General features: G+C 36.9%; 4 protein-coding genes across 5 annotated transcripts; 1 reads left to right on the forward strand and 3 right to left on the reverse strand.

Moving 5' to 3' along the window:
- Nucleotides 1–236: 236 nt before the first annotated feature.
- On the reverse strand, nucleotides 237–7,189 carry LOC113062936 (cytochrome P450 2J3-like). The gene is given in 10 exon segments (XM_026233032.1): nucleotides 237–1,165; nucleotides 1,273–1,414; nucleotides 1,679–1,866; nucleotides 2,379–2,520; nucleotides 5,257–5,433; nucleotides 5,974–6,134; nucleotides 6,246–6,287; nucleotides 6,290–6,394; nucleotides 6,570–6,732; nucleotides 6,856–7,189. Coding segments are annotated over 10 exon segments (1,347 nt in total). The 5' UTR covers nucleotides 7,048–7,189; the 3' UTR covers nucleotides 237–1,130.
- A 956-nt stretch (nucleotides 7,190–8,145) lies between these two features.
- LOC113062932 (cytochrome P450 2J2-like) lies at nucleotides 8,146–18,781 on the reverse strand. 2 transcript variants are annotated; one of them, XM_026233028.1, is made up of 10 exons: nucleotides 18,671–18,781; nucleotides 17,451–17,679; nucleotides 14,245–14,407; nucleotides 11,768–11,917; nucleotides 11,493–11,653; nucleotides 11,228–11,404; nucleotides 10,995–11,136; nucleotides 10,730–10,917; nucleotides 10,462–10,603; nucleotides 8,146–10,128 (listed from the first exon to the last, which is right to left on the reverse strand). In XM_026233028.1, exons 2-10 carry the CDS (start codon nucleotides 17,640–17,642, stop codon nucleotides 9,953–9,955), a joined length of 1,491 nt encoding a protein of 496 aa, XP_026088813.1. In that variant the 5' UTR covers nucleotides 17,643–17,679; nucleotides 18,671–18,781; the 3' UTR covers nucleotides 8,146–9,952. The 2 variants fall into 2 exon arrangements, with proteins under 2 accessions (XP_026088813.1, XP_026088814.1); XM_026233029.1 differs by lacking the exon at nucleotides 18,671–18,781 and having other exon boundaries at nucleotides 17,451–17,777.
- Nucleotides 18,782–18,891: 110 nt separating this feature from the next.
- Nucleotides 18,892–22,748, reverse strand: LOC113062930 (cytochrome P450 2J2-like). Its single transcript, XM_026233026.1, has 9 exons — nucleotides 22,257–22,748; nucleotides 21,963–22,125; nucleotides 21,727–21,876; nucleotides 20,925–21,085; nucleotides 20,607–20,783; nucleotides 20,289–20,430; nucleotides 19,950–20,137; nucleotides 19,356–19,497; nucleotides 18,892–19,211 (listed from the first exon to the last, which is right to left on the reverse strand). Exons 1-9 carry the CDS (start codon nucleotides 22,464–22,466, stop codon nucleotides 19,036–19,038), a joined length of 1,509 nt encoding a protein of 502 aa, XP_026088811.1. The 5' UTR covers nucleotides 22,467–22,748; the 3' UTR covers nucleotides 18,892–19,035.
- Nucleotides 22,749–24,499: 1,751 nt separating this feature from the next.
- Nucleotides 24,500–27,107, forward strand: LOC113062935 (cytochrome P450 2J2-like). Its single transcript, XM_026233031.1, has 9 exons — nucleotides 24,500–24,735; nucleotides 24,866–25,028; nucleotides 25,133–25,282; nucleotides 25,392–25,549; nucleotides 25,659–25,835; nucleotides 25,913–26,054; nucleotides 26,131–26,318; nucleotides 26,480–26,621; nucleotides 26,887–27,107. The coding sequence occupies exons 1-9, from the start codon at nucleotides 24,553–24,555 to the stop codon at nucleotides 27,060–27,062; spliced, it is 1,479 nt and encodes a 492-aa protein (XP_026088816.1). The 5' UTR covers nucleotides 24,500–24,552; the 3' UTR covers nucleotides 27,063–27,107.
- The last annotated feature ends 246 nt before the right edge of the window (nucleotides 27,108–27,353 follow it).

Below are 27,353 nucleotides of genomic sequence, written 5' to 3' on the forward strand. Positions count from 1 at the left end.
CTATTGCTGAGTACAAAGAGCTTGTGGAGGCTGTTCCCAGAGTAGCCCCAATTTTAATAGAATGGAGAACTTGAATAACTGACTGAATAATCCATTAATCAAATTGCTGCTTGCTGTTGCCTACATTGAAGTTGATTCTTTAAAATGGTAATACAATGTTGAACAAATATTAAACAATTTAAATAGTTTTAAATTACTTAACAAATAAGACACACAAATGAATCAACACAGTCAATATTCTTTCTTCTGGTGTAGTTAGAAATCCTCTTATGGATTTCAGAAAAGTCTAATGTGTTGATCTAATTTGTCAGATAGATATCGAAATAAACTGCATAATCAAAATTGCAAAAAATTTCCCAGATTACCCGAATTCAACCTATGCAAATTACACCGAAGCAGCCTACAATAGTTTGACCATACGAGCCATTTTCCCAGGACGCATCCTTGCCAGGATTTCTATATTGCCTAAAATATCACGGTTTTGGCTGTTTGCACTGTGCAGATTAATTACTGTATAACATTCTTAAGAGCTACAGAGAGCACAGCAGATCACAATCATACAATGCCATACAATGATCTGTGCGCAGCGATGCTTCAAGTTGAACGAACAAACAAACACTTAACATGTATGTGTTTTTGCATTGCTTTGATCGTTTTCAGTAGATCTCACCTTCTCACACGCCACGATTGGTTGATTATGTACAATACATGTTATTGGTCAAACTACTTTGGATGTTTTAGGCAATATAGAAATCCTGGCAAGGATGCGTCCTGGGAAAATGGCTTGTATGGTCACCCTATATAAAGAATACATTTTCTGATTTGTAGATATCAACTCATACATTGTATTATTCCATATTTTCCAAATGGTTTCTTATCCAAAGTAAATTAGAATAAATTCTATTACTTTATCAAATCATATATGGTACATATATACTGTACAGAGGCACAAGCATTACACAAACACCTGTTTGTATGAATAGATTGTCTTAACGTGACAATGCACATAATTTATATGGTTGGGGACATCGAGTGGTGCCCAGTCTGTAATCCATGCTGGGCTCTACACCTCCTGGTGAAGAGAAAGTGAAGCGCTGCAGCAGAGAGGAAAAAAAGAGGAACAACTCCATTCATGCCAGTTGCTCCCCAGGACACACTCTCTTTCCTGAAAACAGGAAGAAGAGAAAATGACCTTGTATATGCTTTGCAGTTCTAGTAAATAGGGAAATAACTGTATTCCAACATTGTGGTGTGAAAGAAGTTTTTGTATACCTAGAGAAAAAGGTAAAAAGGCATCTCTCTTTCTTAATTTCCCCTCAGCATCCAGGAAGTGACCCGGGTTAAAAGAGTGAGGTGTCTCCCACTCAGACTCATCAAACAACACTGATGTCAAACTGCCAATCACAGCTGTACCCTAAAGAATACAAATGTTCATAAAGGATGAGTAGCTATGTACCAGCTTTAGTCTATTAATCAGTAAGTTTAAATCAGCGGTGTCCGATCCTTCTCCAGTCCTGCAGAGTTTAGGTTCAACACTAATTAAACACACCTAAACCAGCTAATCCGGGTCTTGCATAACTCCAGGAATATGGTTAGGAATCGTTCTACTATAAACGTTTGTGAAGGTGTGTTGGATTTGAGTTAAAGACATTCAGGTTTACACTTCGTTCTATTGTACCTTTGGAATGGAGTATTGTCCTATCTGAGTGTCTTCCACAGTAGCTCGGGGCAAATTTAATGGGACAATATTTCCAATCCTCTGTATCTCATGAATGACTGCATTGGTGTAGGGCATGTTGTCTCTGTCTGATAAAGATGGCTGTCGTGATCCTCCCACAACACGATCAATCTCCTCCTGAACTCTGACTGAAGATACAATGTATTGACAGTCCAAGACAAAACTAATGGCGCTTTTCCACTGCATGGTACGACTTGGCTCAGCACGGCTCAGTACAGCTTAGTTGCGTTTCCACTGCAGTTTAGTATCACTTTAGAGCAGGCAGGATTATTCACATGTTGCTATAGTTGCTCCGCTTCTACTGCCGTGACTCCTGAAAAGCGTTTTCATTCCGCGTCGCCCCATCTAGCTCTTCTGCTATCAGTAAGATGAATGTCTGTACTTCCTCAACAGACAGCGAAACAACAATTTTTTGGCTGTTAAAAAAAATGGATGTCCTCGTTCAAAACAGCTGCATTCAAACCTTCGCTGGCTGTGCTGAAATCTAGCAGTTCTGTTGTGTGTACTGTACCCAGTGGAAAATCCTGCCAAAGCTGAACCGTACCGTACCGTACCATGCAGTGGAAAAGCGCCATAAGAGTGTGAGTATATACCACATTTTATGTGCACATGAATGCAATTTCTCACAGTAAGCTCTCACCCTGTATCTCAGGATATTTTATCATGTAGAGAAGACCCCAGTACAGAGTAGTGGAGGTTGTCTCAGATCCCGCTACAAACAGATCCAGAGTACAGATGCACAAGTTCTCCACATCAAACCCAGCCTCTGTGTCGTCTTTAAGCTAAACGACATGATAGAGAGGTATTTCAATTCAATAGCCATACAATATTATAACCACAGCATTCCTTCAACAGCACACTTAAGCCCCTTTCACACTGCACGTGTCTGTTGTGAGAGAGTTCAAAACAAAGAAGTTTGTGATATCCAGTTTGCAAGCACAAATGACTTAAGCTGTTAACTTTTTAAAAATATCTTAAAGGGGGGGTGAAATGCTATTTCATGCATACTGAGTTTTTTACGCTGTTAAAGAGTTGGATTCCCATGCTAAACATGGACAAAGTTTAAAAAATTAAGTTGTACGTTTGAAGGAGTATTTTTGCTCCCAAAATACTCCTTCCGGTTTGTCACAAGTTTCAGAAAGTTTTTTTCGAGTATGGCTCTGTGTGACGTTAGATGGAGCGGAATTTCCTTATATGGGTCCAAAGGGCACTTCTGCCGGAAGAGCGCGCGCTCCCGTACAGCGAGGCTGAGCACAGCCATTTCACTGATCAGAGCGATTCACTGATCAGAGCGAGAGCGTCGCGAAAAGTCACAAAAGAAGTGTGTTTTTGGTTGCCAGGTAGAGCTGCACGATTAATCGTTAAAAGATCGCGATCTCGATTCAGACACCCTCTCGATCTCATTTCTAAAAGACAACGATTCCCCGAGTCTGTTAAACCTTTGAAAAAAAGTCTTACCGGATCATTCAAATCCGTGCGCGCACTGCCGCTGACACAGAGAGAGCTCTTACCATGTTTGGTTAAGAAACATCTTCACAAACTTTTCAACTACACAGTATTATATCTGTCTTACAGTCATTTATATTATCACAGAAATACTGGGATAAAGTTTATAGTTTAAATATAAACATTGATGTCTATATGGCAGCGATCAAAATATAACAAATCCCCTTTTGAAAGTACTGCGCTTTAAATAACGTTTGTGTCGATTGCATTGTTTCACCAACAGGTGGCGACAAGTGTCTTAATTTATTTGTCAATGAATTAATTTTTCATTCAAGAGAATCGTTCAAAAGCGCTGATTCATCCAGAAATGAAACAAGTGTAGTAGGTTTATGAGTGAGTCGTTGAATCAGTGATCTAAACAACTTTTTCATCATTCTAATATTAAAAATATAATATTAATATAATATAATAAATATAATATAAATATATTATATATACACTACCAGTCAAAAGTTTTTGAACCATAAGATGTGAAATGTTTTTTTTAAAGTCTCTTCTGCTCACCAAACTATATTTATCTGATCCAAAGTACAGCAAAAACAGTAAAGTTTTGAAATATTTTTACCATTTAAAATAACTGCTTTCACTTGAATGTATTTTAAAATGTAATTTATTTCTGTGGTGTGCAGCTGTATTTTCAGCATCATTACTCCAGTCTTCAGTGTCACATGATCTTCAGAAATCATTCTAATATGCTGTTTTGCCGTTCAAAAAAAACATTATTATTATTATTATGTTGAAAACAGATGAGTAGATTTTTTTCAGGTTTCTTTGATAGAAAGTTCAGAAGAACAATAATTGTGTGTAATAGAAATATTGTGTTATAAATGTCTTTGTCACACTTGATCAATTTAAAGAATCCTTGCAAAATAAAATAATTAATTTATATACTTGTGATAATGATAATGTTAATAGTAATAATAATAATAAAGAATCGTGCAGCCCTATTGCCAGGGCAAGACAACCCTGCACAGATAACCAAAAAAAAAACAGCATTAAGGGACCAGTGGATGGAGTTTATTATTACAGAGCATCAACGGAGTTGTGCAAGTGTTTTTGTTTGTTCCCTGCATTTCGAAGATGCTTGTTTTACAAACAAGGCCCAGTTTGACGAAGGATTTTTGTATCATTTATTTCTTAAGGATGATGCAATTCCAACGAAAAAGGGTCACGATCGTGTGTTGGAATCGCAGGCGGTGAGTAAAACTGCTTAAAATATCTCTGCCTCCTTGTTAGTGCGTACCCTCCCATGCCGGAGACCCGGGTTCGAGCCCCGCTTGGAGCGAGTCGTTGCTGCTGCTGCTCTCGTTCAGTTTCAGCCTCGGGATCTGATTCTGGATCATAAATAAACGGCTGAATCTGACTGTTAGCCATGGTTTGTTTTGGATGATGGTTTTTTCCTCAAGATAATGTCAGAGCTTCCAAACGCTCTCAACGCAAAAGCTTACTCGCGCTCGTGATTCTTTAGCTCCGCCCATACATCACGCCTTCAGCCGGTCGTGTTTTTCCGGGAAAAATCAGTACAGACTATCTTTCTCTTATGAATATAATAAAACTAAAGACTTTTTGGAGTTATGAAGGATGCAGTACTACTCTATAGGTACTCAAAATTAACAGGATATTGAGTGAAAACGAGCATTTCACCCCCCCTTTAAACTGTGTTCCGAAAATAAACAGATGTCTCACTGGTTTGGAACGACATGAGGGTGAGTTATTAATTTGATTATTGGGTGAACTAACCCTTTGAGTGAAAGATAACGTGCCTAGTGTTTTACACGTCAGTAAATTACACGACTAGTAAATTACACGTCACATCCTGATGTCACGTGCCATTACGGGACCTTTACGGGTTGTGTGTGAATGCACGCACAGATTCTGGGAAATAACAGGTAGTGGGAATGAACAGAAAACTAATGATCTGGGAACAATTAACTGTACATATTACCAGTGTATTATCCTGAATCTCAGTGTGAAGGGGGCTTTACTGACACCTGCCTATGAAAGGGTCTTACTTTTTCCATCTCGGCAAGGAAGCAGTCAATGTAGTCTCGAGGATTTGATGGATCATAATCCACTCTGTGTGTATTTACCTTCTCTCTAACAAAGTCAATCACCTTTTGCCACAGAGCAAACATTTTTTTGTGTGGTCCAGGCAGTAGCCGCATGAGCCATGGAAACATGTTATACAGCTAAAGAAAGAAGAACAAAAAGCAGATGAGCAGTGAAGATGCCAAAGTATGGTGCCTGGGAGAAGACAGTCGGTTCACTTCGTTTTGTCATGGGAACGTGATAATATGTCATGGCCACAAAATATTAAATCATGGGAACGTCATATTAACTCGTGGGAACGTCATATTAACTCGTGGGAACGTCATATTAGCTCGTTGTTATGTCATATTATGTTGGGGCGACGAGATCATAATGATGAGATAACATCCTTATGTTGTGGCCTCGAGATGCTATGTTGAGGGAATGACATCCATTTCTTCTGATGTTAAAGGAACGAAATGTTTTTCTCGTGGCCATGAGTTTAATGCGTAAACAAGTCATGGCCAAAACAAAAGGATGTCGTTACCTCATCAAAATGATCTCTTGGCCATGACATATTATCACGTTCCTACGAATTATTATTTCGTGGCCACGACAAAACTAACTGAACCAACCATGGTCTCTCCCGGGCACCGTACCAAAGCAATGAAAATTTAGGTTAAAATGCTGAAAATGTTTACTTGAACGCTGATGCTTCCTTCCAGATACATAGCCTCATTGATGTTCTTCAACATATTCTGGAAGTCATTGTCACTGTACTCAAATCGATTACCAAACACAAGCACACAGATCACATTTGAGACAGCATTGTTTAGCAGGATTTGAGGGTTAAAGGGTCGACCTGGAAATGTTACCATAACTGTGATGTAATTACACCATGCTTGTGTTTATAGAATAACAAACAATGTTAGTCAGTTCTTTAAATTCCACGTACATACCATTCCGTACATACCATTCTCACTTGAAATGACCTCATTCAGAAAGCGACATTCAAGATGATAGACGGCTCCAGGCTTTTCTTTCCCAATCCAAAGTTTCTAAGAGTTGAGAGTGCAAATCTCCTCTGATGTTTCCATTTATATCCACTGGAGCTACCTAAACCTGTTTACAACACATTTAAATAAGACTTTTGCATTTCCTACTTATCTTAATAAATTCTTAACTTATCTTGATAAGTATACTGATTTCAGGATTTGGAGAGAACATTTAAGATTTTCTTATTCTCTCTTATTAAATTGAAACTACCCCTTAAGTAATTCGATTTTCCAAATCTGACCTTTGTCTCCAAAGACGTCGTAAATCATAGGTAACATGGGTCGATCTACGAGGTTTTCGCCTTGTTGTACATATACTTCCTTTACTCTTTTGTACCCGTTCAACACAACGATTCTTAGTCCGAAAAATCGGATGCTTAAAACGTCTCCATATTTTTCTGCAAACTTAAAGATATAGTTTGAAAATAAACACATACTGAATAAAATACGGTTTAATTTCAGTACACTTTCATCTTCGCAAAGTGGACAAATGAAATGACCGTTTACAAGAAAACTAATTGTATTTACCTTTGCCAACTGAAGATGAATTTTCTTGTGATCGATATGATGAAGGTCTCCAATAATAGGTAAAGACCATGGTCCAGGAGGAAAGTTTTTCGGCACTTTATTTCTGATATAATCGCTCAGGAATAAAAACATACACGAAAATATAAAAATAATCTTTAAATCGATCCATTCGTAAAGATGAAGCAGGTCCATGGTGGAAATGTTTTGGATTGTTAAGGCTCCGTATGTGAATTAATTAACTTAAGTACTAATTTATAATCGAGAATTATTTTTCACAGTTAACATGGTCCACTCGTTGCGTTGTCTGATTTTGGTGTCCTTGGACTTGGCACAATTTCACGAACTACGCAATTATGGTGCCCATAAGGAGACATCTGTTCAGTTTTTGTTGAGGTAACGACATCCATTTCTCGTGGCCACGAGTTTAATCAGAGATTTCTTCATTAAAATTTTATTTTGAATAAAGAAATTATTATTATTTATGATATAAAATATTTAATTATTAAATTTATCATAGTAACCATAGGCACTGGCTGCCAGGCTGTATTACATGCGAAATAAATGTTACATAATATACATAATATAAAATATGCCTACAAGACCTTTTTTGTCCATCCTACAGTCTTGTAAGTCCATTAACTGATCGTCTTTTCCCCTTAATATTTGTATATTATTATTATGTTTTATCATGCTTTATTGGTTATTTATTATGGGTTTTTATGGAGCGCCAACGTCCCGCTCTCTCTCGTGAAGCCAATAAGGACTAAAACTGTAATTCATCGACTGGCTGCTTGAGGCTGGCTCCAAAAGGGAGTCAGTCCAATAGACTCCCCATGTTAAAATGCCCAACTTTACAGCAGAAAAAAAACATGTTTAGGCTACAGCCTGGTGCAAAAAATGATTTTGGTCTAAATAGCTAATTTTGCCCTTCATGACAACTGTGAATTTTTTATAACTCATTTAAACATTTTCGTGTTTCTTTAGACATAATTAAAGGACAAATGGAGTCTTTTAACGCCTCAGATGTAAAGTTATTCGCTGTCAAAGTGACGCCAAAATAATGGGAGTCAATGGAATGCTAACAGCAGGTGGGGGTCCGCTTCAGCGACGTCATGGACACTTCGTCCATGTTTTTATACAGTTTATGGTTTTTATATTCGTTTATTTAAAAAAAATCCATTCAATGCAATCTCTTTACTTAACATTCTGAATACTTTTGCAAATAATAGCTTAGGCTAGTCCAATAAAGCTTTGATTATGCTGACTGGAATTTTAGCTGGAATGCATTTTAAATGTAACATATTTAATTTTATTTCGGCTAATAGACAATTACATAGTGTTTTGTTGAGGAATAAATCATTCACATAGTTTCATATATAAATTGTATCAATTGTATCATATATAAAAAGTGTTTTTTAGCAAAACTTTAAAGTCTGAAAGTACAATGTCCAACATATCTCCATTATGTTATAATTCATTTGACAAAAACAAAAGGAAATAATGTATAAAGTACAAGTACTTTAAAATATTATACTTCTGATCAGTGATGTTCGTCCTCAGTTTTCCTTGTTTTTCGGTGCAAATGTCTTAAGATCCTTAAATCAAGACATATTAACTTGAAAAGAAAAATGACATAAAATAAGAAGTCTTGTTTTTAGTTGATTAATTAAAATGATGTGAGTTTATGATTGAAACAAGAACAGATATTTGCCCATGGGCTTAGACAAATGATCGTAATTCAAAAGGAGTTCTGTTGACATATCTGTCAAATACGTATTGGAATACCATACTGAGATCAGATCAGGTATCATATCCAATTATACACAGACGTTAATCAGGTTAGATGCCTTATTGAATTTAACATGGATAACAACTTGGCTGTGAGTAATAGACTGCCAGTCTTTACATTGCTACACACTGTACAAAGGCTGTAGATGTTGTAATTTTCACAATTAAAACCATAAACCATAAAGGTTTTATGGTGTTTTTGTCAACAGTTTTACAGTTTCATTCCAATAATTAAATAGGGCTAGCCTGACTAAGGTCCATTGTAAAGCATAAAATATTATACAGTGCATCACAAATGTATCAAATAATTGATCTAATTTACATTTTACTGAACAAACAGTAAAATGCGATTTCATTTTTTCCTTCCTCTTTGGAGTGGTACAAGCTCTTGGCGCATAAAGTATATCTGTAAAGTTGCAAAGACTAAAGTCTCAAACCCAAAGAGATATTCTTTATCAAAGTTAAGACTGCCATGCCCCCGCTAGCATGTATACGTCATATATGTGGAAATATTTGCATAATGCCGCCCAAATGTTAACGTAAAGAAAGAAGGCGTCGTTTCCATAACCGCAGTTAATATTGAAGCAGCCATGTCAGGGAGATGCTGTGCGATCTAGGCGAAAGCAATAGCACTTTATTTAGCCTTCTGAAAGTAGATGCATTTAGGAATCTTTAATATTAATTACAAAAGAACAGCAACACATTTTATGGATAACTGTTTTGTGAACCTAGGAGAAGAGGTAATTCTGACTATACTATGACAATCTGGCACTTCTGAATCAGCTACTGCAAGTATGTTTTGTTATTAGTTTAATTAAATATTTGCTATTGACTGTTCAAATCCAGAGTTTTACACATCACACGTGTGTGTGTGTGTGTGTGTGTGTGAGAGAGAGAGAAAGACACAGAGAGAGAGAGAGAGAGAGAGACAGAGAGTCTTAACCATCCTGGCTTGTGTACTGCAAACACATATGAGCTTCATCACTGTGTCTGTCACACCACTCTGTTCCCCTTTCAGGCTTGAACTGATGGTAAAACTAAGGACATTATTAACTGTCTTTACATTTATTTTAAAAGATGAAGCTCGCGATTATGGAAAGGGGGGTTACTTTTCCGATGAGTACTTGTAGTGTTTGGTCGACCACAATGCAGTGGGTCAGTTGGACAATCAGAGCAAACTGTACTTGTCAGAAGGATGGACTTGAGCCAATTCACCCATTTCCACAACTTTCAAAAAATTAATGGATACATGTTTTCTCTGTAAATGTCTCAAACACAAACAATCAATGGTCACATATTTGTGATTGTCTTAACGTAGCACTGCACACAACTTATATGGTAGGGGACATCGAGTGGTGCCCAGCCTGTAATCCATGCTGGGCTCTACACCTCCTGGTGAAGAGAAAGTGAAGCGCTGCAGCAGAGAGGAAAAAAAGAGGAACAACTCCATTCTTGCCAGTTGCTCCCCAGGACACACTCTCTTCCCTGAAATTAGAAAAAAAAAAAAAAAAAAAAAAGGATTAATTATGGAACTAAATGTATTACAATATTAAATATTCCGGTATGGAAGAAAAAAAGTTAAATATTAATATGCAAATCTCCCGAGAAAGCATGCTTCTACTGAGCCCTTAAAAGTGCCATGGTTATGGAAAATAACACTGCAAAAAATAATCACAACTGTAATAAAACAAGGACATATCATTAATTTCACTCAAAAAGAGTAACTTTTTGTAGGGCTATTGCAAATTCAGCTATTTACAGCACAACTGGAAAATGTCAAAATATATCAACTGATTACTAGAAAGCAGAGTTCTATACCTAGAGAAAAAGGTAAAAAGGCATCTCTCTTTCTTAATTTCCCCTCAGCATCCAGGAAGTGACCCGGGTTAAAAGAATGTGGCGTCTCCCACTCAGTCTCATCAAACAACACTGATGTCAAACTGCCAATCACAGCCGTGCCCTAAATCAAAACGAATCAAAATGTTTATGGAGGACCAATGGCAACTGTTTTAATCTATTAGTCAATCACAGACAGCCTTAACTGTCCCAGTGTCCATAAATATACAGTTCTGTACAGCTACTATACCTTTGGAATAGAGTATTGTCCTATCTGAGTGTCTTCCACAGTAGCTCGGGGCAAATTCAATGGGGCAATATTTCCAATCCTCTGTATCTCATGAATGACAGCATTGGTGTAGGGCATGTTGTCTTTGTCTGATAAAGATGGCTGTCGTGACCCTCCCACAACACGATCAATCTCCTCTTGAACTTTGGCTGAAGACACAAAGTAAAGAGATTATATATTTTGTTTTCTGTGCATATAAATGCGATTTCTCATAAAAAACTCTCACCCTGAATCTCAGGATATTTTATCATGTAGAGAAGACCCCAGTACAGAGTAGTGGAGGTGGTCTCAGTTCCTGCTACAAACAGATCCAGAGCACAGATGCACAAGTTCTCCACATCAAACCCAGCCGCTGTGTTGTCTTGAAGCTAAACAACATGATAGAGAGGTTATTTCAATTCAGTAATATTATAACCAGAGCATTCCATTTACTGACACCTGCCTAAAAAAGGGTTTTACTTTTTCCATCTCAGCAAGGAAACAGTCAATGTAGTCTCGAGGATTTGATGGATCACAATCCACTCTGTGAGCATTCACCTTCTCTCTAACAAAGTCTATCACCTTATGCCACAGAGCAAACGATTTCTTGTGTGGTCCAGGGAGTAGCCGCATGAGCCATGGAAACATGTTATACAGCTAAAGAAAGAAGAACAAAATGCATTAGCTGAGCAACAAAGATGCTAAAGAGGGCAAAATCAACATATTAAAATATGAAAATGTTTACTTGAGCCCAGATGCTTCCATCCAGAAACATAGCCTCATTGATGTTCTTGAGCAGATTCTGGAAGTCATTGTCACTGTACTCAAATCGATTACCAAACACAAGCACACAGATCACATTTGAGACAGCGTTGTTCAGCAGGATTTGAGGGTTAAAGGGTCGACCTGGAAATGTTACCATGATAACTGTAAAGTTAATCACATTGTGCTTCCACTCCAAAATGTTAGTAGAACAAGGTGAGTTTCAGTTCTTTAAATTCCACATACTTCTGTACATACCATTCTCACTTGAAATGGCCTCATTCAGAAAGCGACATTCAAGATGAATAGACGGCTCCAGGCTTTTCTTTCCCAATCCGAAGTTTCTAAGAGTTGAGAGTGCAAATCTCCTCTGATGTTTCCATTTATATCCACTGGCACCAACTAAACCTGATCACAAAGACATTTAAATATTACTTTTCCATACTCACTCACTCACTGCCACAAGTACTGATCTCAGAGCAATTTTATGAAAAACCTATTCGGAGAAAACACTTAAATGGTTCTTTTTCTCTAGCAGCATATGCCTCAATGTACAGGTGTATCTCAATAAGTTAGAATGTTTCATAAGAAAAAGTTAATTCAAATCAAATTGTGAAACTTGTGAATTAAATAAATTCAGTGCACACAGACTTAAACATTTTAAGTCTTTGGTTCTTTTAATTGTGATGATTTTGGCTCACATTTGACAAAAACCCCACCAATTCACCACCATCTCAACAAATAAGAATCCTTCATAAGACCAATAAAAAACATTTTTAGTGAACTTTTGGCCTTCTGGAAAGTATGTTCAATTACTGTACATGTACTCAATACTTGGTAGGGGCTCCTTTTGCTTTAATTACTGCCTCAATTTAGCATTGCATGAAGGTGATCAGTTTGTGGCACTGCTGAGGTGGAATGAAAGTCCAGGTTTATTTGACAGTGGCCTTCAGCTCATCTGCATTTTTTGGCCTCTTGTTTCTCCTTTTCCTATTGACAATACTCCATAGATTCTCTATGGGGTTCAGGTCTGGCGAGTTTGCTGACCAGTCAAGCACACCAACACCATGGTAATTTAACCAACTTTTGGTGCTTTTGGCAGTGTGGGCAGGTGCCAAATTCTGCTGGAAAATGAAATCAGCATGAAGCATTAAAAAAGCTGAAGCAGAAGGAAGCATGAAGTGCTCCAAAATTGCTTGTTAAATGGGTGCAGTGACTTTCAAAAACACAATGGACCAACAACGGCAGATGACATTGCACCTCAAATCATCACAGACTATTGAAACTTAAAACTGGACTTCAAGCAACTTGTGCTATGCACTTCTCCACCCCTTCCTCCTGACTCTATGACATTGGTTTCCAAATAAAATACAAAACTCTCATCTGAGAAGAGGACTTTGGACCACTGGGCATGGTTGGATACAGCACTCTGTGAACAGCCTACTTCTTTGGCAATGAATGTTTGTGGTTACTCTCCTTGTCCTCCGGACAACTGTCAGATCAGCAGTCTTGTGTAGCCTAGTGAACCAAACTGAAAGACTATTTTGAAGGGATGGCACTGGTGATCAGAGGCATAATAAGACCACGGCAACAGGAAATTCCAGTGGAGGTGATTTTATATTTATTTGCGCCTTATAATCTGGAGCGCCTTATAAATGGATCAAGGCGCTCTGTCATAATGTTGATATTCCCTTTAGCACAGCTCCATCTAGTGGATGCATAGCGCAAACCCAGTCAAACATTTGACTCCAGTATCTTCTATTCTATGCGCTTTATAATCCGGTGCACCCTATATATGAAAACAGTTCTAAAATAGGCCATTCATTGAAGGTGCGCCTTATAATCCGGTGCGCCTTATAGTGCGAAAATACAGTATTCAAATATAAACTGCACAAATTATAATACAGAAATACAACATGTGCATGAACAAATATAACCCTTGTTTTACAGGTCCATTGACACCCCCCCCCCAAGTGACGTCATACCCAACATGGTTTCTCTTACTCAGACACCATGCTTAAATAGTTTAGGTTTAAAACAATTCAGGTTTGGCTACTGGTATATTACAATGAGGTAAGTTATATTTATTATACTGTGTGACCTAATCTTAAATAAAGACTTTAAATCAAACATATGTGTATTGTGGTTATTTATAATGGAAATGAAAGAACAATGTTGCGGCTAATGTTACCCAACACTTTTTTGCAACTATACATAATGAGCAAAATACACATCGTACCCTTACATGTATAAAACACATAATACATTTAAACAATCACAGGCTGTATACAGGTCTGTGTATACATGAAGTCAGCGCTGTCTAACAGACCATGTTAAATGATGCATGCAGTGTATGTGTGTGTGCTAGATATGGTGTACATACATACAGTCCATTTATGATCACGGGGTTGCTCCGTGACACTCAGGAAACTTGTGAAGGTGTTCTGAGTTGATTGGCATGTCACCATATTCTAATTTGTTGAGTTGGTGGGTTTTTGTTAAATGTGAGCCAAAATCATCACAATTAAAAGAACCAAAGATTTAATCTACTTCATTCTGTGTGCACTGAATTTATTTAATACACGAGTTTCACAATTTGAGTTGAATTACTGAAATAAATGAACTTTTCCATGACATTTTAATTTATTGAGATGCACCTGTAAGTTTGAACTCACTACTGTCAGTTTATATTGAAACCACCGTTCACTATTTTTAATTATTTTTACAAGACTGACCTTTGTCTTCGGCTATGTCATAAATCATGGGCAACATGGGTCGATCAGCGAGGTTGTCACCTTGTTGTAGATAGACCTCCTTCACTCTTTTGTACCCATTCAACATAACAATTCTTGGTCCGAGAAATCGAATGCTTAAGATGTCTCCATATTTTTCTGCAAACTTGAAAATATGATTTGAAAATTATATGTACTATAGGAATAGTTTAAATACTGCAGAATATTAGTTCACTTTGATCCCCATCCTCACAAAGATACCGATATAACGTAAGACAGATATTCAGCAAAGAAAAAAAAAGAGAAAATTCTTAGTGATTTAGTATAATTGTATATAAAAAAAGTCTTATCTGAAAACTGAACGCTCATCAGTTTATTTGTATAAATGTTTATTTAAATATATTAATAAAAGTAAAACAATATTAAAAATCATAGTATAACACCAAAAAATTACATGCTATTGCAACTTAAACCAATAATTAATAATAAAAAAATACACTCTTCTGTATCAACTTCATGGTGTGTGTCTTGTTACTGTTTTTATGAGAGCATTTTTATATTATATTTATATATTTTATATATTAATACAGGAATCAATTACAAGCCACAGCCCATAAAGCTGAAATAAGAGAATTTGTATTTTATATTGATGTGTTTACATTTCAATAGCATATGGTGTGCTGCAAATTTAAGCAATGTCTAACAGTTATTCTATGAATCAGTAACAAGTAACAGCCTTTGAAGATAAGATAAAAAATGTTTGCAAAAATTATGTTAATATGTTTGAATTAGATTCAATAACGTGTATCTGAATTTTCTTATGAAAGTAAAAGATACAAAGAAATGTGGTTGTATGAACCAGCAACGTCGGGTCCCGTCGGGTTCGGGCTTAATTTATCATTTTACACGGGCTCGGGCTTTTGCTCCGGATTGAGCAGTAAATGAGCAGTCATGTGATGTGTTTCGATTAGCATGAGAATGATGCGAAAATGGATGCTGAGGAGGTGAAACAGAAGCTTGCATCTGGCGATTATGTTTTGGTTGCACCAGCAACCAAAGCCAAGTCTGAGGTGTGGAAAAGTTTTGACCATGTGCATAATGCGAATAATGAGCCAGTGGGTTATGTGAAATGAAAAAATGCAACATTCTTTTAAAGTACGGCAGTTAAACGACAGGGAATTCATCGCTGATAAGGCATGTTGATCGGAGCTGTTCAACACCTGCCATTGCCCAGAATCAACCTACAATCGAATCGGTTGTTACAGCATCAAAACCCATTCCTGCAAAGGTGGAACAAACGATGATGGAGAAGTGGGTCAGCTTTTGCTGTAAAGACATTAGGCCTTTTAATATCGTAAATGGCAAGGGGTTTGAAGAGCTGGCACAATAACTAATTAATGTCGGTGTTGTGTATGGGAAGGTTCCGTAAACTCCGTTTGTCCATTATTTATTTCTAAAGATACACGGCAATGTATAAAGGGCTCCATTACCTTCTATGTTACATTATGGCCCCGTATAAACAGTTTTTGTAAAAAATAGGCTAACGATTGCGTCATAACCACTCGTCTCTCTGTCGCATTACAGTACAGACAGGTGGAGAAGCTCGCAGGCAATTAACTTAATATGGCGTACTGGCATTACATTTTAAAATACTATACAAAATAATTAATCAGAATTAATTAATTAATTACTTACTCCTGCTCACTAACAACAAAGAACTCCCCTCTCAAGCTCGCCGTCTCTGCAAGATTAATGATGGCAGCTTGTACGCACAGCCACTTAGAAGATTTACATCTGTCAGACAGGTTGCTGACGTCGTCAAGCTTCGTTTGAGTCTGCGCGTCAGAAAAGGAAGTTCTAAAAAACGCTAAAAATGGGCTTCACTTGTCTCAATTGAGTTCCAATGGGGTTGCTGTGTCCATTTCTTTTACTGTCTATGGTCATTCCCTGCCATGTGACAATTGTAAAGAGGTGCACTGACATGGCAGAAGAAAAGAGGGAAGCTTACGTACAGAAACTTAAGGCTTTGTTGAAGGACGGCACAGTCGCAATGACCACAGACATGTGGACAGAGGATTATCGGAAAAATGTTATTTGACAATCACATGCCATTTCATAAGTGAGGATATGGAATAGGTGAATTAAACCCTGACAACTAAAATGTTCCCTTTGGAAGAGGCAAAGACAGGAGAAAATATCAGGCGGGAGATATTGAAACTACTGGTGACAAAGTTTGGCCTTGATGCTTCCTCTCTCAGCAAAATGTATAGGTGACTGATGGGGGGCAAACATTAAATTAGCTCTGCGGCCATACCAGAGATTGGACTGCATTGACCATGTCATTAATACGGTACTGTGCCATGGACTAATAATTTAGAATTTATCTTAATTTAATTTGTTAGGAAAGACTCATTTTATTGGTGCGTTGGCCTATTTATAGGCTAAGTGTTTTACTACTTGTTTTATTTCTTTGTTCCAACATCTAAAAGTGGCCTATAGCCTACGTTAGTCATTAATAAATGATAGGGCTCGGGCCCTGTCGGGACTAACTTTTAAGGCCCAATTACAGCTCTATTATAAATTAATTTAGTTAAATGTCAGCAGATCAAACTTGGTCAAAACAATCGCAATATCTTCCTCTAGTGGGCGGTAAACTGCATAAGTTGTCTATTTCCATAACTTTGGTTTTGCTATAGTTCAGTGAATAAAACCAACATCTAAATGTTATTTTATGAACCAGAAATACAACACTTAGATCTGATTTTTTTTATATACATTTCAAAAGTGAAGCATTTATATGGATTAATTGTGCTTTTTGCTCTTCATTTTGCACTTTGCAGACGGTACCTGCACTTTTACATAAGGTCTATCAGTTACATTTACGTTAGCATTTAACATACACTTTTATCCAAAGCGATTTACAGTGCATTCAGGCTATACATTTTTTACCAGTATATTTTACCAGATAAAATACCTTAACGCAGATAAATAATAATAAAAATAACTAATAAATAAAGCGTGTTCTCTTCTACATTTGGAAACTATTATATAACGCAGTTTCTTGTCATTGTGCAAAATCGTTAAAGAAGATTTCCGGGGCTGAATCTCTGACAAACGTCACACGTCGAAACCAACTTTATATCAGTCGCAAAGATGATGTTTCGAATTGCATACTGTCACAGATCCAAACATGAATACAGGTTGTTTACCTTTGCCACTTGTAAATGGATATTTTTTTGATCGATATGATGAAGGTCTCCAATAATCGGCAAAGACCATGGTCCAGGAGGAAAGTTTTTCGGCGCTTTATTTTTGATATAATCAGCCAGTAATAAAAAAACACAGGAAAAAATCAAAATAGTCTTGACATCGAGCCACTCGTACAGACGCAGCAGATCCATGGTCAGGTCAGTATTGGCAGATTAGGTCGTTGATTACCAGAAGCTAGAGGTGGGCAGATCGATACTAATATCGATAATATCGATACCAACGTTGGTATCGGTATTGATCGATACCAACGGGAAAATATCGATACTTAAGTTTCAGTTTCTCTCGTTTTGCCACCTGGCCGTGTTTGTCAAAATGCTGCTGCTGTCACAGAGCAGAGCAAGCTCTTAAGAGTGCTGCTCGTGCTCGACACTGCTCTCCGCCCCCTCTCCTGTGTTGTACCGTCACGTGACTCACCACTAGCGCTACCACCAGCAGTCAGGCGCGCGCACCGCTCAGCCGCGCATTTCTAACAGCAGTCAGTCAGAGGCGGAGAGAAAGAAGAGCGTTGTATGGCTGTATTTTCAGGCCGATCTACCCTTTTTGTGTTAGCTGTGAAAGGGATACTAGTTTCTATATTTAAACTTCACCTAGATGTGCACCAGAATTAATTATTTTTTATTATTTTATCAATAACTGATTCTCCAAGAGCAGTGGATATTACAAGGCGCCTATCAGAAATGATTGTGAAGGACCTGCAGCCTCTTTCCATAGTGGAAGATGTCGGCTTCAGGAATTTTGTATAAGGAGAATTTGTTTTACAATTGTGAAGTAAAACGTTGTGACTTTAAGAAAACAATCCTGAAAAGAAGTGCACAAGAGGAGAAACATTTTTTTATTAACATGCTACTTGAAAAGAGAATTTGTTTTTACATTTTTTATATTTGTGAAGTAATCATTTTGTAACTTTGTTTATTTAAATAAATCAGAAGTAACCAAAAGTTGTTTCTGAACAAAAGCTTTCGTAGTACTGATTAATAACCCAAAATGCAAATCACAAAAACAAATTAAAAGTCATGAAAATTCATTTAGATTTAGGTTGAAGACGCATCCACCTTAATTATTAAAAAGTATCGATATTGGTATCGGTATCGGCGATACTGGCCCTGTATTTACTTGGTATCGGATCGATACCAAATCTAGCGGTATCGCACACCTCTACCAGAAGCTTTACACCCAAGACCCTCCCATTCCAGGAAAAACCAACGAAAAACATTCACTAATCAAAAAGAGAAAACAAAAAGAAAAAAAAAGTGATGTCCGCTTGTCAGGACATGTTCTACATTTAAATTATTAATATTCAGATTAAAAATATATTTTATTATCATTTAGCTTTCTCTCTTTTGTTTGTTTGATGTTATGATTGTGTGATTTCATGGGATAAATAAGAGATTATTTTTTAAAGGTAACCCACTTTTATTTGTCTACTAGAAGTTGCAGTTTTACATGGTTATAGATCATTTTGTAGCAACAGCACAATACCACCTGTAAATATTGTGCACTGATGTATAAACAATGTATAAACAATCAACGAGGAGTGAAACTTATTTTAAATGGCTTTGGGGAGAGTGTCATTCCAAAGTTGAAGTCCAAGCTTGTTTGCTTTCCCCCTGGAGGTGAAAGAGTGAAGGATTGTAGAAAGGATGTGAAGAAGAGAAAGAGCTCCATACGGGCAAGTGATTCTCCTGGACAAGATCGTTTTCCTTGGGAAGACGAAATGAAATCTCAAAACAAGCCTCAAGATTATCTCACGATTTAATGTGTATATGCACAACTGTCAAGTATTTTCTGTATTTGTGTAATAAAATATTTACCTAAAAAAAAAAAAAAAAAAAAAACCTGCTCACCTGCCGAGAAAGGAATAAAAGCTTCAGGTTTTTCAAATTCGCTTTGAGCATTAAGAAAATTCTGCGGGTCAAATGAATATGGAGACTTCCACTTGGTCTGGTCAAAGAGCACTGAGGTCAGGTTAGGAATGATCTGTGTACCCTTAATGTAAAAAAAAAAAAAAACAATCTAAGGGTTAACATAAAAGATTCCATGTTGCATATAATGTACTTTTCAACTTATTTTCAACACGTTTAAAAACAACATAGCAGTTTGATTTTGTTGGTAGGTGGCTTGTAAGCTCAAATTTAAATGGCATGTCAGCAGCTGAGGCTATTTTCTAGACAAGATCTGTTACTACCAATTACCCAAGAGTTGTATGAATAAAATTAAATACATTAAAATTACTCAAGGATGTATGGAATGTATGGAATATAAAATACAAAAGGCAATTGTGATGTTTTCATCTCACAATTCAGACTTTTTTTTAATATCACGCAACTCTGAGAACATATCAGTCCCCATCCATCAATTGATATAGTAAGTATGCTATGTTGATGAGAAGTCGGCTGTGTAATTGTTGTCATTTTACAAATTTTTTTCATTCATCTCACCTTTGGAATATAATATCCTTCCAATATTGTGTCTTCATTGGTCATTCTTGGCACACTAAGGGGGACAACATTGCCCATTCTCTGGACCTCATGGATAACAGCATCAGTGTATGGCATGCTGGGTCTGTCATCTATGTTGGGTCGACGTGACCGTCCAACTACTTTGTCTATTTCTTGTTGAACCTTTTCTGAATATGACATTCAGTGTCAATGTCCATGACATGTTTAACAAATGTAACTTCATAACAACATAGTAAAGTATTCAGTATAATTGGTTTATGAACCGTTTACATGGACAACATTTTATTAACAGCTGACTTGTAATTTGGAGCATTTTACCTTGGATTTCTGGGTATTTCATCATGTATACAAAGGCCCACAGTAGAGTAGTAGATGTTGTCTCAGTTCCTGCCACAAACAAATCAAGTACAGCATACTGCAGACCCTCTTCATGAAATCCCGCTTCTAGATCATATTTCCTCTAAAGCACACAGCGGCATTACAATTAGCATATGCAGGATAGTCATGTTGGATAAAGGAAACTCGAACTAAATGAGTGGAATATTTGTACATGTTCATCAAATATTTTGTTTGCATAAGCATAATACATTTATAAAAAGCCATATTTTCATAGGCTGTGTTAGAGAGAGATTGTACCTTCTGGATCTCAGTGAGATAGCAGTCTATAAAATCTCTGGGTGAGGAGGGGTCCCAGTCTGCACAATGCTTGTCCACCTCTTCCTTTATAAAAGCACAAACTTGATGGAAGCAGGAAAACAGGTCTTTATGAGGTCCCGGGAGGAGGTCCATAACATAAGGGAAAACACTGTAAAGCTACAATGGAAAAGCAGCAGGTCAGCTTGGGTGGGCACCTTTAATTTATTAGTTGTTTTCAAATAATGCATTTTGTTGCACCTTAAGTGGAAATTTAGGAGTCCCTATGACAGACCACTATATATTTTCATCTCATAATACCTGTATCCACACAGACGTTTGTAGTTTAAGGGCTTTAGACATCAGACTGAGCATGTTCAGAAACCTTTGGTCAGTGTACTCAAACCTCCTCCCAAATACCATGGAGCAGATGATGTTGGAGACAGCATTGTTAATAAAGTAATGAGGGTCGAATGGCAGCCCTAATAAAATAAAACAACAGGTGAAGCTAGTTTCAATTTAAAAGTAGATTTTTTTATGGTGGCTGTCAATGTCTTGCTATGTGGTTGCTAAGGAATTGAGACCTAGTCACTGATATACAGTATATATATATATATATATATATATATATATATATATATATATATGACTATTCTTTGTATTCTTCTTATTATACTGTTCTCTATTATAGATTAGTGGTCCTAGTGCTGGTCGCATAAACCTCTAAGACTAATCTTACAAGTTAGTCATCGAATTATTATCATTATTTTTTTCAAGACTGATCATAAGTCAGTTAAATAAAAAAGTAGATTGGTCTAAGTCTAAAAGTAAGACTTATTACCACTAGGTTAACTGCTGACAGGTTAAATTAGTTAATAAGACACAGTCTCAACATAGTGGCTATGTTTATGCAACTGTAAAATGTATTTAAAATTCAATGCATGGAAGACCGACTGGTGTCATCTTGTGGGAGAAACATACAAACACATACATATATACATACATACATAATATATCTGTGTGTGTGTATATAATGCAGAATTTTGACAAAAACTAAAAAGCATGATATGCCTAAATAGTCAGGTTTTGCTTCTTATCACATTAATGCTTCTACTGTACTTACCATTGGTTTCCATGATGGTCTGGTGAAGGTATTTGTACTCTTCCATGATGATGACTTCCAGGCTCCTCTTTCCCACACCAAAGTATTTAAGAGTACTGAGAGTGAACCGCCTCTGTTGCTTCCAACTGTAGCCATTATTGAAGGTTACACCTGTTGCCAGACATTTCATGAAAGATGTGATATTTAGAGAGTGTTAGAATATCATTTAAAGTTATTCTCCCAACATTAATGTATACCTTGGCACTTGATTATTCTTTTGAGAACATCATTGGTTGGACGGCCTGTGAAAATGTTTGCATGGTCAATAAGAGCTTTCTTGACCAGGCTGTAGGTATTCACAACAACAGTGTTTAAGCTTCCCAGACGCAAGCTGAAAATGTTGCCATAACGGTCTGACATCTGCAGGGAAAGAGACAACATGAAAAAAAATGGGAAAAATACTCACAGTTACAGGGATTAGGATACCAAGCCTAATTTGAAATACTTTATACGATCAGACTTAGAAACCACAACAAGAGGCTGTGAGTTACCTTAGTTAATTGAATATGTGGTTGTTTAGCATCCAGGTTGAAAACATTCCCAATAAAGGGGAGAGGTGTGGGTCCAGGGGGATAATTTCTAGGCTTTCTGTTTCTCAGATGATATGAGATCAGCAGAAAGATGACAAACATCAGTAACAGGGTCCCTACATCTGTCCACTGCACTGAGGCTAAAGACAACAACATGTTCTCCAAGACCATTTTCAAGCGCTTACCCCCTTTATTCTGCACTGAGAAACGAGCCTACGCGAAAAGTTTGACTTTAATTTGTTTACTTCCTGGTTCACTTCTGTTTTCTACATCGTGCAATAATAACCTGCAATAAACATTTTGGATTTGCGAAAGAGAGCTGTTCGTGAACGAATCGGTGTTCCTGAATGATTTTTTTTAAAGGTAAACCAATCGTCCAGTCAAAGCGCTCATATTTTTGTACACCGAATCTTCCTTATGTAACTCAACCGATTTTCTGCTTTGAACGACCGACACTAGCGAGAACAAATAGCATTCTAGTCCATACTGTGTAGGAGCTTTCTATTGGCTGGATCTACTGAACCACCGCCCCCTTCACTGAAGCTAGATTAGATATTTAGAGTCTGCGAGGTGTAGGCTACTGAAATAAATAAATAGCATGAGATAACTCATTTCTAGCGATTGACCAAATAAATAAAGTAAATACGTAAGTAAAATAAAATAAAAATGCATAAACTGCTTTGCTCTCGTTTGTGGGACGCTCCCTTTCCTATAGGCTATCTTTTTACATTATGAGGATGTAAATGGAAATAACGGTTTAATTATAGTAAAACTGTAATAACCATGGTTTTTTGGCATGTACTACAAATTTACTACAAATACCATGGTTAAACTGGTTAATATAGCAAAACCATGGTTAATTTGTGGTTATATTAACTATAGTAACCATGGTTTTTTGGTTATATTTGTAGTAAAACCATGGTTAATTTTCATAAGGGTTATCCAATGTTATGAAAGATTATTTTGAAAAACGTATGCGTTCAAAATACTGATATACTAGTAAGATTCTGTTTTACCCTCCTGGAATATTTCTCCTCTCCTCTCTTTTCCTTACTTTTTTTTCAGCAGGGCCTCCTAAGCATGGAGAGGTATGAAGTCCGTGGTCGCTGTGTGAAAGGCAGGGCCTGGTTTCACTGCCAGTTGCATTGTTACTTGAAACGATGACCATGTTTCCCAGTCAAGCATAAGCATTAATAGATTGCAAATAGCCTATCCAACTCTGACATTCTCTGACAAAGGGAATGTGCCATTTTCTTCTACATGAACCTGCAGTTTATAAATAAAAGCGTTGACTTTAAAAGCTGGATCATTTTATGCATTGTTTTGGCTGACAGAGTTAATATGCCCTAGTCTGTTATGCAAAGATTTGGAGATGTTGTTTCACTGGGATTCCCTTGCCATTAGCTCTTCATATACTTCACCTCTCTGCTGCAGCAATTCACCATCTCCAAATGTCCAGAAGAGGAACTCAGTTTGGAGGGAGAGATATGTTTTTATGCTCCTGCTCCCTACCGTATGTGTGTGTCCTCCAGTATACAATTTTTTTTTTTAGCATGCTTATGGATATCTGTTATGATAGAATACCTACCCCCAAGTATGTAAGATTTCATTTTTTTTGTTACCATTAAGTAGGCTTTATAGTGGTGGTTTATCTTCACACTGTTTTAATACCAACGCCTATTTGTTCTGATCTACAAATGGGCAAACCATATCAAACGCAATAAATATCTCTGTCACGCAGTTTTAAAAATGCAGTGTCATTGCATTTGATTCTTAGATTCAAGTTAATAATTCTTGATGTTCACCCTTGAACTCAGAAATGAGCTTGCAATTATTGTACATATTAAAATGTACCAATGTATTGTATATGAAAACATGGAAAAAGATGAAGATTAGCCAAATTATGTTACTATTTGTATATGTACAATCAAAGCTGCAGAAATTAACATAGTATTAACATTAAAGTATTAACATAGTTTTAAACCTTTAGTGCAGATGCCAACATGTCAGGTCACACTGTGATGTAGTCAATGCGTTTGTAATATCTTATGTGCTTATCATCAAACTTTTACTTTTGATAAACATGTTTCCATAAGGTTTCGTTCTCCACCTTCATGGAGAGATATGTAATATCTCTCTACTCCTCCCTCCCATTATTTACATCTCCCAGTCCTGTACAAAAGTATTTATACCAATGATCATTTACAAACCACAGAGCTCAAATAAGACAAAGAGCATCTGCCGTTCCTCTACCACCATGATCCTGCACTTGATATACGACAGCTTTGATTTTAAAAGCTGGATCATTTTCCTTTTTGTATTTCTGCTCCTTGTAGATATGATCAAAAACAAGAATCCTTCCAATTTCCCGCCAGGACCCTGGCCTCTGCCATTCCTGGGAACTGTCTTCACTAAGATGGATTTTAGGAGCATGGCTAAGGTGGGAGCTAAATTCATATGGTTTTAATTAGCATGTTTGTCTATTTAAAGCAATTTTAGATGTTGATTTAATTTATTGTCTTGTTTCTGGACTTGATTGATATAAATAAAATAAAAATTTTGAATTTCAGTTGGCTGAAGCCTATGGGAAGGTGTTCAGCTTAAGAGTGGGGAGTGAGAAAATGGTAATCATATCTGGATATAAAATGGTAAAGGAGTCCCTCATTACTCAGAGTGATAGTTTTGTTGAGCGTCCAAATGTCCCTCTGTTTCACAAAGTTTTCAAGGCAATTGGTAAGTGCACTGACCACAATGACCTTAATGCTTAGTACCAGTTTTTATTCTTCGAAGGAGTTGGTGATGTTTTATTATTAATGATAAGTTTCATCATTATATAGGTATATCAATGAGTAATGGATACCTGTGGCGGTCGCATAGGAAGTTCACTGCCTTCCATTTGCGGATGTTTGGAGAGGGGAAGAAAAGCCTTGAGCACAGGATCCAGGAAGAGTGTGTCTTCCTTTGTGATGCCTTTAAGACAGAAAAGGGTATGGTGTAAATATCTCACTAACAGGAGAATCTTTGTTTACTGGGGCAAAGAAGAATGACACCAATTTGCAATTTAATAAACATCCTTTTTTTTCTTCTCTCAAACAGGACCTTTCAACCCTTTGGCTATCTTAAGCGGTGCTGTCTCAAATACTGTTGCTTCTTTGATATTTGGTCAACGCTTTGAGTATCATGATGAATGCTACCAAAGTATCCTGCGTCTTGACACCGAATGCGTTAAGTTAATGGGCTCTCCTAGAGCACAGGTACTGATTCATAATAGCATCCTTAAACACTAGTTTCATATTTTAACGTCCTGTGAGGTAATTATTATTCAAAATCTGTATTCATCACCTATAATGTCATCTTTTACAGCTGTACAATGTGTTTCCTCGGCTATTGGAATATTTACCTGGCCCCCACCAGACAATTTTTTCCAACTATAAGAAGATCACAAATTTCCTGAGAGGAGAGATCATTAAACACAGAGAGGACTGGGACTCTTCAAACCCTCGTGACTTAATAGACAATTATCTGACTGAGATGGAAAAGGTGCAGTAAGTAAAGGTGGAATTTTCTTTCTGAATATGAAGATGTTTGAATAATTCAGCATGTTTTTTTTTCCATAGAAAAAGAGTGACCCCCAGGCTGGTTTTAACATAGAAGGGTTAGTGATAACTTGCCTGGATGTAATTGAGGCCGGGACAGAGACCACTGCCACTACATTACGCTGGGGTCTTCTTTTTATGATCAAATATCCAGAAACACAGAGTGAGTTTGGTTTGGTCAGTTTTAAAGAAAATACATATTGTCACCACTTTACAACTATCTTGTATTTCCCATTCAGGAAAGGTCCAGGAAGAGATAGACAGGGTGATTGGACAGTCGCGTCAACCCTGTTTGGCTGACAGAGTTAATATGCCCTACACTGATGCGGTCATCCATGAGATGCAAAGACTTGGAGATGTTGTTCCAATGGGATTCCCTAAAAAAGCTGTTAAAGACACAAAACTAGGAGGATACTTCATTCCAAAGGTAGGAATTCTATTCTATTCAAGACTAGTCTAGACTTGATTGAAATATACATGTATTTTAAAACATATAGTCAATGATCTCATATCGGCATACATTTCTTACGTCAATCAGCCATTGTTGTTTGCTACACAGATCAGCAGTTTTCATTCTCTCTTTATTAGGGCACTGCTGTTTCAACAATCCTGTCTTCAGTACTACATGACCCAAACGAATGGGAGACACCAGACACCTTTAACCCAGGACACTTCCTGACTGAAAATGGCCAGTTTCGGAAGAGAGATGCCTTCATGCCATTTTCATCAGGTAATGTTTTATAAATATTTATATATAACTTTTCTAATAGTGTGATTTTTTTTTTTGTGGAATAGTGTTAAATACAGAAGAACAAAATCAGCACTCACTTTAACAAGGCAATTAGCTTTTATAAATTAATAAAAAACTGCCTAATGCAATAATGTAATTTTTTTCACAAAACAATGAGTGGTTTTGAATGAATGAACTCTCAGGCTGTTATACAACAAAAATACCTAAATTTACCTCAATTGTGCTCTATGTCATCTGCTCATAGGTAAGCGAGCATGTGTGGGAGAGCAGCTGGCTCGTCAGGTGCTCTTCCTGTTTTTCACCTCCCTGCTGCAGCAATTCACCATCTCCAAATGCCCAGGAGAGGAACCCAGTTTAGTGGGCGAGATATGGTTCACATATGCTCCTGCTCCCTACCGTATATGTGTGTCCTCACGTTAGGACAAAACAAAGTCAGTAAAATAAGACAAAATATGTCTGGATAATTATCTTTTAGGTTAGCGTCTTATTTGCACATAAGTTGCAATGTTGTACACTTGATTTTAATGTATACAGTATTGTGTAAATGTATCAATACATATATTAATGATTTTGTTGTACTGTACAAATGCATATGTATTGATTCATGTAATAATGCACTGTCTACATTATTTACGGATGTATAATCATATTTGTCATGTAAATAAATTAGAACTAAATCTCTGTTTCATGCAAAAAAAAAATACAATAAAG

This window comes from Carassius auratus, chromosome 45 (genome assembly GCF_003368295.1).
Source record: "Carassius auratus strain Wakin chromosome 45, ASM336829v1, whole genome shotgun sequence".
Classification (NCBI taxonomy): domain Eukaryota; kingdom Metazoa; phylum Chordata; class Actinopteri; order Cypriniformes; family Cyprinidae; genus Carassius; species Carassius auratus.

What these genes read in the sequence shown, in the direction of transcription:
- LOC113062930 (XM_026233026.1), bottom strand. Translation starts at nt 22,466, where the DNA reads ATGGTCTTGGAGAACATGTTGTTGTCTTTAGCCTCAGTGCAGTGGACA. An exon ending in GAAATACCCAGAAATCCAAG is followed by an intron (nt 20,138 to 20,288) that starts GTAAAATGCTCC and finishes TGTCATATTCAG; the next exon opens with AAAAGGTTCAACAAGAAATA. An exon ending in TTTTATTCCTTTCTCGGCAG is followed by an intron (nt 19,212 to 19,355) that starts GTGAGCAGGTTT and finishes CGTCTTCCCAAG; the next exon opens with GAAAACGATCTTGTCCAGGA.
- LOC113062932 (XM_026233028.1), bottom strand. Translation starts at nt 17,642, where the DNA reads ATGGATCTGCTGCGTCTGTACGAGTGGCTCGATGTCAAGACTATTTTG. An exon ending in TCCATTTACAAGTGGCAAAG is followed by an intron (nt 14,408 to 17,450) that starts GTAAACAACCTG and finishes CATATTTTCAAG; the next exon opens with TTTGCAGAAAAATATGGAGA. An exon ending in CTTTTTACCTTTTTCTCTAG is followed by an intron (nt 10,129 to 10,461) that starts GTATAGAACTCT and finishes TTCTAATTTCAG; the next exon opens with GGAAGAGAGTGTGTCCTGGG.
- LOC113062935 (XM_026233031.1), top strand. Translation starts at nt 24,553, where the DNA reads ATGATCCTGCACTTGATATACGACAGCTTTGATTTTAAAAGCTGGATC. An exon ending in ATTTTAGGAGCATGGCTAAG is followed by an intron (nt 24,736 to 24,865) that starts GTGGGAGCTAAA and finishes TTTGAATTTCAG; the next exon opens with TTGGCTGAAGCCTATGGGAA. An exon ending in CAAATATCCAGAAACACAGA is followed by an intron (nt 26,055 to 26,130) that starts GTGAGTTTGGTT and finishes TTTCCCATTCAG; the next exon opens with GAAAGGTCCAGGAAGAGATA.